The sequence below is a fragment of the Mandrillus leucophaeus genome, unplaced genomic scaffold (assembly GCF_000951045.1).
Source record: "Mandrillus leucophaeus isolate KB7577 unplaced genomic scaffold, Mleu.le_1.0 Scaffold101, whole genome shotgun sequence".
In the NCBI taxonomy this organism is placed as follows: domain Eukaryota; kingdom Metazoa; phylum Chordata; class Mammalia; order Primates; family Cercopithecidae; genus Mandrillus; species Mandrillus leucophaeus.
The window spans coordinates 1,155,652-1,168,067 of NW_012098210.1; the positions used below are offsets into that span (position 1 = coordinate 1,155,652).

General features: G+C 40.9%; 1 protein-coding gene across 2 annotated transcripts in view; it reads left to right on the forward strand.

Moving 5' to 3' along the window:
• Nucleotides 1-12,288, forward strand: part of TGM6 (transglutaminase 6) — a 65,871-nt gene extending 53,583 nt beyond the window's left edge. Inside the window, exons 11-13 of one of the 2 annotated variants that reach the window (XM_011974497.1) lie at nt 9,987-10,141; nt 10,435-10,568; nt 12,025-12,288. In XM_011974497.1, the coding sequence (XP_011829887.1) occupies nt 9,987-10,141; nt 10,435-10,568; nt 12,025-12,178 (443 nt within the window). In that variant the 3' untranslated portion in view covers nt 12,179-12,288. The remainder of the gene's footprint in view (nt 1-9,986; nt 10,142-10,434; nt 10,569-12,024) is intronic. The other variant, XM_011974506.1, reaches the window with a different exon arrangement.
• Nucleotides 12,289-12,416: the final 128 nt, after the last annotated feature.

Consider the following 12,416-nt stretch of genomic DNA (forward strand, 5'->3'; position numbering starts at 1 on the left):
GAAAACTTTCAGTGGGAAGTACAGAGAGTTCCCATATCCCTGCCCACCACCACACCTCTCCTGTTATTAACATCTTGCTTTGGTGTGGTACATTTGTTACAATTAATGAGCCAGTATTGACACAGTATTATTAACTAAAATTCATAGTTTACATTAGGGTTCACTCTGTGTTGTGCATTCTATGGCTTTTGACAAATGTATAATGGCATGTATCTAATATTCCACTATCATACAGAATAGTTTCACCCCTTCTCCAATATCCCCATGTTCCACCTATTCATCCCTGCTTCCCTTGCCTGAAGCCCCAGTAACCACTGATTTTTTCAGTGTCTCCACACTTTTGCCTGTTCCATAATGTCGTCTAGTTGAAATCATACAGTATAATTAAGCTTTTTCAGACAGGCTTCTTTCGCTTAGCAATATGTATTTAAGGATCCCTTATGGTTTTTGTGTCTTGATAGGTCATTTCTTCTTATTGCAAAATAGTATTCCATTATATGGATGTACACAGTTTATCCATTCACCTACTTAAGGACATCTTGGTTGATTCCTAGTTTTGGCAATTATGAATAAAGCTGCTGTAAACATCCTTATGCAGGTTTTTGTGTGGGCTTGAGTTTTTAATTCCTTTTTTTTTTTTTTTTTTTTTTTTGAGACAGAGTCTCACTCTGTCACCAGGCTAGAGTGCAGTGGCAAGATCTTGGTCACTGCAATCTCCACCTCCCGGGTTCAAGCCATTCTCCTGCCTCAGCCTCCCGAGTAGCTGGGATTACGGGCACACACCACCACACCTAGCTAATTTTTGTATTTTTAGTAGAGACAAGGTTTCGGCATGTTGGCCAGGATGGTCTTGATCTCCTGACCTCATGATCCACTTGCCTCAGCCTCCCAAAGTGCTGGGATGACAGGCATGAGCCACCGCACCAGGCCCGAATTTTTAATTCTTTAAATAAATACCAAGGAGCACACTTGCTGGATCTTATGGTAAGAATATGTTTAGTTTGGTAAGAAACTGACAAACTGTCTTCCCAAGTGGCTGTATCCTTTTGAATTCCCACCAGGGATATATGAGAATTCCTGTTGTTCCCTATTCTATGCAGCAGATGGCGTTGTGTGTTTTGGATTATTGACATTGTAATAGGTGTGTAATAAATAGTATATCAGAGTTTACTATTCACTAATGACATATGACATTGAGCATCTTTTCATATACTTATTTGACATCTGTATCTCTTCTTTGGTGAGGTGTACAGATCTTTTGCCCGTGTTTTAATTGGGTTGTTCATTTTCTCGTTGCTGGTTTTTGAAAGGTCTTTGAGTATTTTGGGTAACAGTCTTTTATCTGATGTCTTTTGCAAATATTTTCTCTCAGTCTGTGTCCTCTCTTCTCAGTCTCTTCACAGTGTTTTTGCAGAGCAAAGTTTTTGGTTTTAATAAAGTCCAACTTACCAATTTTTTCTTTCATGGACCATGCCTTTGGTACTGTATCAAAAAAAAATTATTACCGGCTGGACACGGTGGCTCACGCCTGTAATCCCAGCACTTTGGGAGGCTGAAGCAGGTGAATCACTTGAGATCAGGAGTTTGAGACCAGCCTGACCAACATGATAAAACCCCATCTCTACTAAAAATACAAAAATTAGCTGGGCATGGTGGTGAGTGCCTGTAATCCCAGCTACTTGGGAGGCTGAGGCAGGAGAATCGCTTGAACCCGGGAGGTGGAGGTTGCAGTGAGCCAAAATCATGCCACTGCACTCCAACCTGGGCAATAGAGCAAGACTCCGTCTCAAAAAAAAAAAATTATTACCAATCTCAGGTCATCCAGATTTTTCTCCCATGTTATCTTTAAGAGTTCTGTAGTTTTGCATTTTACATTTAGGTCAATGATTCAGTTTAGTAAATTTTGTAAAGAATGTAAGTCCTTTGTCTAGATTTTCTTTTCCCCATGTGGATATCCAGTTGCTTCAGCACCATTTGTTGACTATCTTTTCTCCATTGTATTTCGTTTGCTACTTTGTCAAAGATCAACTGACTATATTTGTGCAGGTCTATTTCTGAACTCTTTTCTATTCTATTGATCCACAGGCATACCTCAGAGATATTGCGGGTTTGGTTCCAGACCACCACAATAATAGGAATATTGCAATAAAGCAAGTCAAATAATGTTTTGGTTTCCCAGGGCATATAAAAGTTATGTTTATATTATACTATAGTCTATAAAGTGTACAATAGCACTATTCCTTTTTAAAAAAGTGTAGACCTTAATTTCAAAATACTTTATGGCTATAAAATGCTAACAATTGGGGCCAGGCACAGGTGGTGCATACCTGTAATCCCAGAACTTTGGGAGGCTGAGGCGAAGGATCACTTGAGCTAAAGAGCTCAAGACCAGCCTGGGCAACATGGTGAAACCCCATCTCTACAAAAAAAAAAAAAGAAAGAAAACAAAAAAATTAGCCAGGCATGGTGGTACACACCTGTTGTCTCAACTACTCAGAAGCGAGGCGAGAGGCTCACTTGAGCCGGGGAGGTCAAGGTTGCAGTGAGCTGAGATCCTGCCACTGCACTCCAGCCTGGGTAACAAAGGGAGACTCTTTCTCAAAAAAAAAAAAAAAATCTGAACCTTCACTGAGTCATAGTGTTTTTGCTGGTGGAAGGTCTTGCCTCCATGTTGATGGCTGCTAACTGATCAGGGTAGTGGTTGCCAAAGGTTGGGGTGGTTGTGGCAATTTCTTAAAATAAGACAACAATAAAGTTTGCCACACTGAATGACTTTCTTCCTTTCACGAAGGATTTCTCTGTAGTATGTGATGGTGCTTGACGGCATTTTACTCACAGTAGAACTTCTTTCAAATCTGGAGTCAATCCTCTCAAACCCTGCCACTGCTTTATCAACTAAGTTTATGTAATATTCAAAATCTTTTGTTGCCGTTTCAACAATGTTTAGAGCATCTTCACCAGGAATAGATTCCATCTTTGAAAAACACTTTCTTTGCTCACACATAAGAAGCAGCTCTTCAACTGTTCAAGTTTTACCATCAGATGGAGCAATTTAGTCACATCTTTAGGCTGCACTCTAATTCTCTTGCTATTTCCACCACATCATCAGTGACTTCCTGCACTGAAATCCTGAATCCCTCAAAGTCATCCATAAGAGTTGGAATCAACTTCTTTCCAACTCCTATTAATGTTGATATTTTTACCTCCTCCCATGAATCATGAATATACTTAATGATGTCTAGAATGGTGAATCTTTTCCAGAAGGTTTTCAACTGAATTTGCCCAGATCCATTAGAGGAATCACTATCTATGGCAGCTATGGCTTTATGAAATGTATTTCTTAAATAAAAAGACTTGAAAATTAAAATTACTCCTTGCTTCATGGTCTGCAGAATGGATGTTATGTTAACAGGCATGAAAATAACATTAATCTCATTGTACACCTCCATCAGAGTTCTTGAGTGACTAGGTGCATTGTCAATGAGCAGTAATACTTTGACAAGAATCTTCTTTTCTAATCAGTAGGTCTCAACAGTTGGCCTAAAATATTCAGTAAACCATGCTATAAACAGATCTGCTATCATCCTGGCTTCGTTGTTCCTTTATGGACCACAGGCAAAGTAGATTTAGCATAATTCTTAAGGGCCCCAGGATTTAGAAATGGTAAATGAGCATTGGCTTCATCTTAAAGTCACCAGCTGCAATAGCTCTTTAATGCACAGAGTCAGCCTGTCCCTTGAAGCTTTGAAGCCAGGCATTGACTTCTGTCTAGCTGTGAAAGTCCTAGATGGCATCTTCTTCCAATATAAAGTTATTTTTTCTACATTGAAAATCTGTTGTTTTATGTAGCCGTCTTCACCAACGATCTTAGCTAGAGTCTGGATAACTTGCTGTGGCTTCTACATCAGCACTTGTTGCTTCAGCTTGCACTTTTATGTTATAGAGATGACTTCTTTCCTTAAACCTTATGAACCAATCTGTGCTAGCTTCAAACTTGTCTTCTGTAGCTTCCTAACATCTCTCAATCCTTATAGATTTGAAGAGAATTAGGGCCTTGCTCTGGATTAGGCTTTGGCTTAATGGAATGTTATGGCTGGTGTGATCTTATATGGAGATCATTAAAACTTTGCCCGTATTAGCAATAAGGCTATTTTGCTTTCTTATAATTCCTAAGTCACTTTTAGTTTCCTTCTTTGCTTTCTTATAATTCCTAAGTCACTTTTAGTTTCCTTCAAGAGTAGCACTTTTAATTTCCTTCAAGAACTTTCCCTTGCATTCAAAACCTTGCTGTTTGGCACAAGAGGCCTAGCTTTTGGCTCATCTTGGCTTTCTATGTGCCTTCCTCACTAAGCCTAATCATTTCTAGCTTTTGATTTAAAGTGAAAGACATGTAACTCTCATTAACTTGAACACCTAGAGGCCATTGTAGGTTTATTAATTGGCCTAATTTAAATATTGTTGTGTATCTGGGAATAGGGAGGCCCGAGGAAAGGGAGAGATATGGGGAAATGGCCAGTGAGTGGAGCAGTCAGAACTCACACATTTATCAATTAAGTTCCACGTCTTATAGGGCATGGTTTGTGGTGCCAGCAAAGAGTTACAATAGTAGCATCAAAGATCACTGATCAAGGGCTGGGCACAGGGGCTCATATATGTAATCCCAATCCCAATCACTTTTGGAGGTCAAAGTGAGAGAATTGCTTGAACCTAGGAGTTTGAGACTAGCTTGGGCAACACAGCAAAACCCCATCTCTACAAAAATTAAAATAAAAAATATCTGCTGGGTGTGGTGGCATGCTCCCATAGTCTTAGCTACTTGGAGGCTGAGGCAGGAGGATTGCTTGAGCCCAGGAGTTGGAGGTTTGCAATGAGCTATGATCACACCACTGCACCTACAGCCTGGGTGACACAGCAAGACCTTGTCTTAAAGAGAAAAAAAAAAAAAGAGATCACTGATCATAGAAGCAAATACATGCTCTTGGAAAAATGGCTCTTATAGACTTGCCTGACTCAGGGTTGCCACAAACCTTCAATTTGTAAAAAATGCAATATCTGCAAAGTACAATAAAATGAAGCACAATAAAATAAGGTATGCCTGTCTTTGTCCATTCTTTCACTAATACCACACTGTCTTGATTACTCTACCTTTATAGCAAATCTTGAAGTTGGGTAGTGCCAGTCCTCTAACTTTGTTCCTCTCCTTCAATATTTTACAATTGTACAGCTGTGTTGACTACTCTGGATCTTTTGCCTCTTGACATAAACTTTTTTTATGTCATGGATCTTTAAAAAAATCTTAATTGATATATCATAGTAGTACATATTTTGTGGGTGCACATGATATTTTGATACATGTATAGAATGTGTAACAATCAAATCAGAGTAACTGGGATATCCATCACCTTATACATTTATCTGTATCTTTTGTGTTGGAAACATTACAGTTTATTCTAGCTATTTAGAAACACACCATAAATCATAGTTAACTATAATTTCCCTACTGTATTATGAAATACTAGAATTTATCCTTTCTAACTATCTTGTACCCACTATCCAACTTCTCTTCATTCCTGCCTCCCACCCACACATAAAGTTTGGAATCAGTTTGTCAATATCCACAAAATAACTTCTTCAGATTGCTTTGAATCTATAGGTCAAGTTAGGAAAAATTGACATTTTGACAATATTGAGCCTTTCTAGCCATGAACATGGAATATCTCTTCATTTATTTAGTTCTTTCATCAGAGTTTTACAGTTCTTCTTGTGTAGATCTTGTACATATTTTGTTAAATTAATGCCTAAGTATTCCATTTTTGGTGGTGCTAACATAAATGGTATTATCTTTTTAATTTTAATTTCTAATTGTTCCTTGCTGGTATATAGGAAAGTGATTGACTTCTGTATATTAGTAATCTTATACCCTGTAACCTTGCTATAACCACTCGTTAGTTCCAAGATTTTTTGTGTGTTGTTGTTGACAATTCTTTTGGATTTTCTACATAGACAATTATATCATTTGTGAACAAAGACTGTTTTATTTCTTCCTTTCCAATCTGTATATATTTTATTTCCTTGTTTTATCTTATTGCATTAGCTAGGACTCCCAATATGATGTTGACAAGGAATAGTAAGTGGGGACATCTTTGCCTTGTTCCTAATCATCATGGGAAAGCTTGCAGTTTCTCACCATTAAGGATAACGTTTGCTGTAGGTTTTTTGTAGATATTCTTTATCAAGTTGAGTAAATTCTTCCTCTATTCCTAGTTTGCTAAGAGCTTTATCAGGAATGGGTGTTGGATTTTATCAAATTCTTTTTCTGCATCTATTCATATGATCATGTTATTTTTTTCCTGTTGATTTGATGGACTATATTAATTGAACTTTAATATTGACCCAGACTTACATGCCTAGACTAAATCCCACTTGATCATGGCGTGTAATTTTTTACACATTGTTGATTCAATTTACCAATATTTTGTTGAGAGTTTTTGCATCTATGTTCATATTGGTCTGTAGTTTTCTTTTCTTGCAGTGTCTTTGTCTGGTTTTTGGCATTAAGGTAATGCTGACCTCATAGAATGAATTAGGAAGTATTTCTCTGCTTCCATTTTCTGGAAGAGATTGTAGAGAATTGCTATAATTTTTTATTCTTAAATACTTGGTATATTTCACCAGTGAACCCATCTGGGCTTAACGCATTCTGGTTTGGAAGGTTATTAAGTCCTGATTCAATTTTTTAATAGATATAGGCCTATTCAGGTTGTCTTTTTCTTCTTATGTGAATTTTAGCTGATTTTTTCTTTCAGGAACTGGTCCCTTTCATCTAGGTTATGAAACCTGTGGGCATAAAGTTGTTCATAATATTCCTTTACTATCTGTTTTTTTCCTAACTCCCCAAACTTGTTACCTTTACTATCTTTTTAATGTTCATGGGATCTGGAGAGATGTCCTCTCTTGCCTTTATCATATTAATAACTTGTGCCTTCTCTCTTTCTTTTATAAGTTAGCCTTGCTGTAAGCTTATTGACTTTATTGATCTTTTCAAAGAACCAGCTTTTGGTTTTGCTGATTTTCTCTATTGATCTCTGATTTTCAATTTTACTGATTTCTGCTCTAATTTTTATTATTTCTTTTCTTCTGCTTAAGATGAGTTTAACACTTTCTCCTTTTTACAGTTTCCTAAAGCAGAAATTTAGATTATTGGTTTTAGATCTTTCTTCTTTTCTATCATATGTATTTAATACTATAGACTTCTCTCTAAGCACTGCTTTTGCTGCATCCTGCAAATGTGTGTGTTGGGGGAAGGGTGTTTGTTTGTTTTGTTTTGCTTTTCAGACAGAGTTTCATTCTGTCACTCAGGCTGGGGTGCAGTGGCACAATCATGGCTCATTGTAGCCTCAACTTCCCGGGCTCAGGTGATTCTCCCTCCTCAACCTCCCAGGTAACTGGGACTACAGGCATGCACCCAGAAATTCTGATAAGTTGTAGTTTCATTTTCATTTACTTCAAAATACTTTTAAATTTCTCTTGAGACTTCTTCTGTGTCCCATGTGTTCTTCTAGAAGTGTGTTGTTTAATCTCTAGGTATTTTAGATTTTTCAGCTCTCTGTCTGTCGTTGATTTCCAGTTTGAATTCATTGTGTTCTGGGGGCATATATTGCATAATTTCTATTATTTTAAACTGGTTAATGTGTCATTTATGCCACAGAATGTGATCCATTTTTGTGACTGCTCCGTGTGAGATTGAGAAGAATGTGTATCCTGCTGTTGTCAGATGCAATATTCTACAGATGTCAGTTATGTCCAGCTGAGTGGCGGTGCTATTGAGAACCATTGTTCTAGGGAAAGGAGTCTCAGCTTTTATTAGATTGTTAGTGGAGTCTGTGAGTCAAAGGACTTCAAGAAGCCCTGATCCAAACATTCTAAAGGACAACTTTTCTCCTCCTTTCTCCCAGGGTCTGAGCTGATACCCAGAGCTCTGCTCATGGGTATCATATGGTGGCATATGGTGGTTCTTCATGCTGGACACTGAGAATTTACATTTCTAACAAGTTCCCAGGTGACGCTGATGCTGCTGGTCCCAGGACCACACTTGGAGAACCATGATCTATCACCATGCAAGGAGTAAATGATATAATGTATATAAAGTATTTGGCATCATTCCTACCACCTGACGAACATTCAATTTATGATGTTTATTATCAGTGTTTTTGATATTGTTATCAATAATAATATACTATCAATAAAATAATAAATCAATAAAATAAAAATAATAATACCTGCTCATGGAATTGTTGTAAGGTTTAAACAAGTCAGTCTGCAAAAGCACTTCCAAGTGCAGTACACTTTATTCCCTTAGTAAAAGTTAGCTTTTATATTTATAATAATTATTGTTAATGTTATTGTTATTTTGAGACAGAGTCTTGCACTGTCACTCAGGCTGGAGTGCAATGGCACAATCTCAGCTCACTGCAACTTCCGCCTCCTGGGTTCAAGCAATTCTCCTGCCTCAGTCTCCCAAGTAGCTGGGATTATAGGCACACACCACCACGCCCTGCTAATTTTGTAAGTTTTTTCAGTAGAGACAGGGTTTCTCCATGTTGGTCAGACTGGACTCGAACTCCTGACCTCAGGTGATCCACCCACCTTCACCTCCCAAAGTGCTGGGATTACAGGTGTGAGTCACTGCACTGGCCTATAATTATTACTTATTACTGTTATTGTAATAAAGTTCTTCCAGTAATGACCAACCGAACTAAGGGAGCCCATAAAAAAAATCATGCTTTAACACATGAATCGGCCTGCTGGCATTCAGGAGAATATGATATGCAAAGCCCTGGGATAGCAGAGTGCATGAACCATGTTGAGCCCTTTAAGGACCTTTTCCATGAGTTAAAAACTCAGATGCCTTCAGAGTCAGGAAGAAAACGAAATAAAGGAAGCAATGGGAGTAGAACAATAGGAAATGAGGGGGCCTGAGAGCAAACCAGAAAGAGCACATTGAACCTAAAAGAAAGAATACATAGTAGTCAGGAAAAAAAAAAACACGCCTATAACTCCAGCACTTTGGGAGGCCAAGGCGAGCGGATCATGAGGTCAAGAGATTGAGACCATCCTGGCAAACATGATGAAACCCCATCTCTACTAAGAATACAAAAATTAGCTGGGTGTGGTGGCACGTGCCTGTAATCCCAGCTACTCAGGAGGCTGAGGCAGGAGAATCGCTTGAACCCAGGAGGCAGAGGTTGCAGTGAGCCAAGATCACGCCACCACTGCACTCTAGCCTCGCAACAGAGTAAGACTCTGTCTTCAAAAAAAAAAGACTGAGGTTTGTGGTGATCCATGCTTACAAGAAAAGAATACCTAGGCAGGATGTTTGTGACTGGTGAGAGGGAGATAGAGATGGCCAGGACCACAGGAGCTCAGAGAGCATGAGAGCACTGGCTGGAGGCGTCACTGAAGACTTCCCTCAGTTGGTGGGGCTGGCCGGGACTGGGCCTTCATGGAGGGGGGCATTTGGAAAAGTTGTAGGGAAATTGGCCTCACAGGATTGGAAGACTGAGGCAGGCCTTTGGTCTTCCTCTTCTCTACACCTAGCACATAATAGGTGCTCAATAAACAGTGAAGGAGGGGATGAATGGTTGATGGGCTGAGAGATTTCCATCTTAAATAAGTAGGGAAAGTTTGAAAATATCTCTGGGGGCTCTTGGAGAAATACTCTGGTATTGTGGTAGCTCCTTGACCTGAATTTGACTCCCACCTCATCCTAATTTCTTGGTTTACTTCCTATATGAGTTTGGACAAGAAAATACCCTCTCTGGGCCTTAGGTTTCTTCATCTGAGAACTGAGGAGAATAAAGCCTGTCACAGAATGGTTGCAAGGACCAGAGAGAAAGGAGCTATTAGTTGGGCATTCCCTTCCTTCTTCCCAGTGCCATTGAAGAAAGACACCAAGCCCCAACTCCCACCTCTGCTTTCCCTTCCAGAGAAGAGAATCCCAATTACAATATCTTACTCTAAGTATAAAGAAGACCTGACAGAGGACAAGAAGATCCTGTTGGCTGCCATGTGCCTCGTCACCAAAGGAGAGAAGCTTCTGGTGGAGAAGGACATTACTCTAGAGGACTTCATCACCATCAAGGTGACCTCAGCCTGCACCTACCATGCTGTTCCGAGCAGCACCCATTCCCTAGAGCTGGGGGAGAGCGTCAGAAGCTGGGCGTTTTGTGCCTTTAACTCCAGCTTTAGCTCTCCAAGGTGGGAGGAGTGGGTTGGACATAAGGGGATGAATGCAATGGTGGCACTCAGTAATGGGGTATACGGAGGCAGGGGTGGACATGACTAATGATCCATCCTCTAACTCAGCCAGGACCATCGGTTTCCTGGAGGGAGGAGGGGTAGGCGCGATGGCTCATCGGTGTTGTCCCATTTCAGGTTCTGGGCCCAGCCATGGTGGGAGTGGCAGTTACGGTGGAAGTGACAGTAGTCAACCCCCTCTTAGAAAGAGTGAAGGACTGTGCGCTCATGGTGGAGGGCAGCGGCTTTCTCCAGGAACAGCTCAGCATCGAGTAAGTGCCAGCCTGGGGGATTGGCAGGGAATGGGGCTCCCTTCCTTATGGATGAGCCAGAGAGAAGTTGCCAGGGATGGGGGGTGTGGGAGAGATTCTGGACCCCCCAGGAACCAGCCCACAGCCTATCCATATCAGCCTGCATTCACTTATTTATTCCTTCATTCATTCATTCATTTACTCAAATCATATAACTCGTTCACTCAGTCATTCACTCACATCATTCATTCATATTTTCACTTATTTATCCATTTACTTATTCACTCACTTTCATTCATTTTCTCTCATTCATTCATGCATTCTTGAATTTGCTTACTCATTTATTCACTCATTTGCTCATTTTTTCATTCATGTATTCCTGCATTGATGCTTCACTCATTCATTCACACATGTTCCTGTTCATTCATGGATTCGTTTATTTACTTGTTGATTGTCAATCATTCATTCACTCCTTCCTTCTTCCATTCATCTGCTTGCTACTTATGTGGTCCTTGATTATACTGACCTGTGCTCTGGCCCATGTGTAATTGTTAGGAACACTGACAGGAGTTTTGCCTGGAGAAGGGCTCTCAGATACAGATGGCCCTTCACATGAGGACAGTGTGATTTGTGAAAAAGACCTTGTCCAAGGTCTGGGGGAGCAAAAGCAGCCCTTAAGTGAAGGTGGGGCCAGGAAGAAGTTCCAGTGGAGCTGGTGTTTGAGCTGAGCCTTAAATGATGAATTGAGATTTTCAGGTATCAAGAAGGAAGGACGGTTTGCCAGGCAAAGGTCTTGGTGTCAACACCTGATGGCTGGTGTTGTCAGGGAAGGTCTCCTGGGAGAAGAGAACTTGATTTGGGCCTTGGGTGGATTGGAATAAGAAAGGTATCCTAGGTGGGAGGAACAGAGCCGATGAAAGCCCAGAGGAGGGAAGTTCAGGGCACAGACAGAAAACTAGCCGGGCTGGATGGGAAGAATGCAGGTGGTAGAAGAGAAAATTAAATTGGAAACATGTTTTTGTGGTTGTTTTTGTTTGTTTCTTTGTTTGTTTTTGAGACAGAGTCTCACTCTGTTGCCCAGGCTGGAGTGTAATGGTGCAATCTCAGCTCACTGCAACCTCCCCCTCCCAGATTCAAGCGATTCTCCTGTCTCGACTTCCTGAGTAGCTGGGATTACAGGTGTGCACCACCGCTCCCGGCTAATTTTTGTATTTTAGTAGAGATGGGGTTTCACCATGTTGGTCAGGCTGGTCTCGAACTCCTGACCTCAGGTGATCCACCTGCCTCAGCCTCCCAAAGTGCTGGGATTACAGGAGTGAGCCACCGCACCTGGCCTGGAAACATGTTGATAAGTCTTGAATGTCAAGCCACAAGGTGAACTTGATCCTGAGGAGTTTGGGGAGCTGTGGATTGGCAGGCCAGACTCAGAATGGCAAGAGGACTGACAATCTGCCTTTCTCACCTCCTTTTCCTCCAGCGTGCCCACCCTGGAGCCTCAGGAGAGGGCCTCAGTCCAGTTTGACATCACCCCCTCCAAGAGTGGCCCAAGGCAGTTGCAGGTGGACCTTGTAAGCCCTCACTTCCCGGACATCAAGGGTTTTGTGATCATCCATGTGGCCACTGCCAAGTGATGGATCATGAGGGACTGAGAGGGGGCAATTTGGCCCCTGTCCTCCTTCTGCCCATTCTTTGTCTCTTCCACGTGGGAGGCAGGGGGCCTCAGTTAATCCTGCTTCAACCTCTGCCCTACTTGGTAAACTTAGGCAAGTTCCTTCTCCTCCTGGGCCTCAGTTTACTCTTCCATAAAATGAAGTGTTGCACTCGGTAATCCTTAAACTTTTGGACAACCATAGATGATGTAAGAACCTA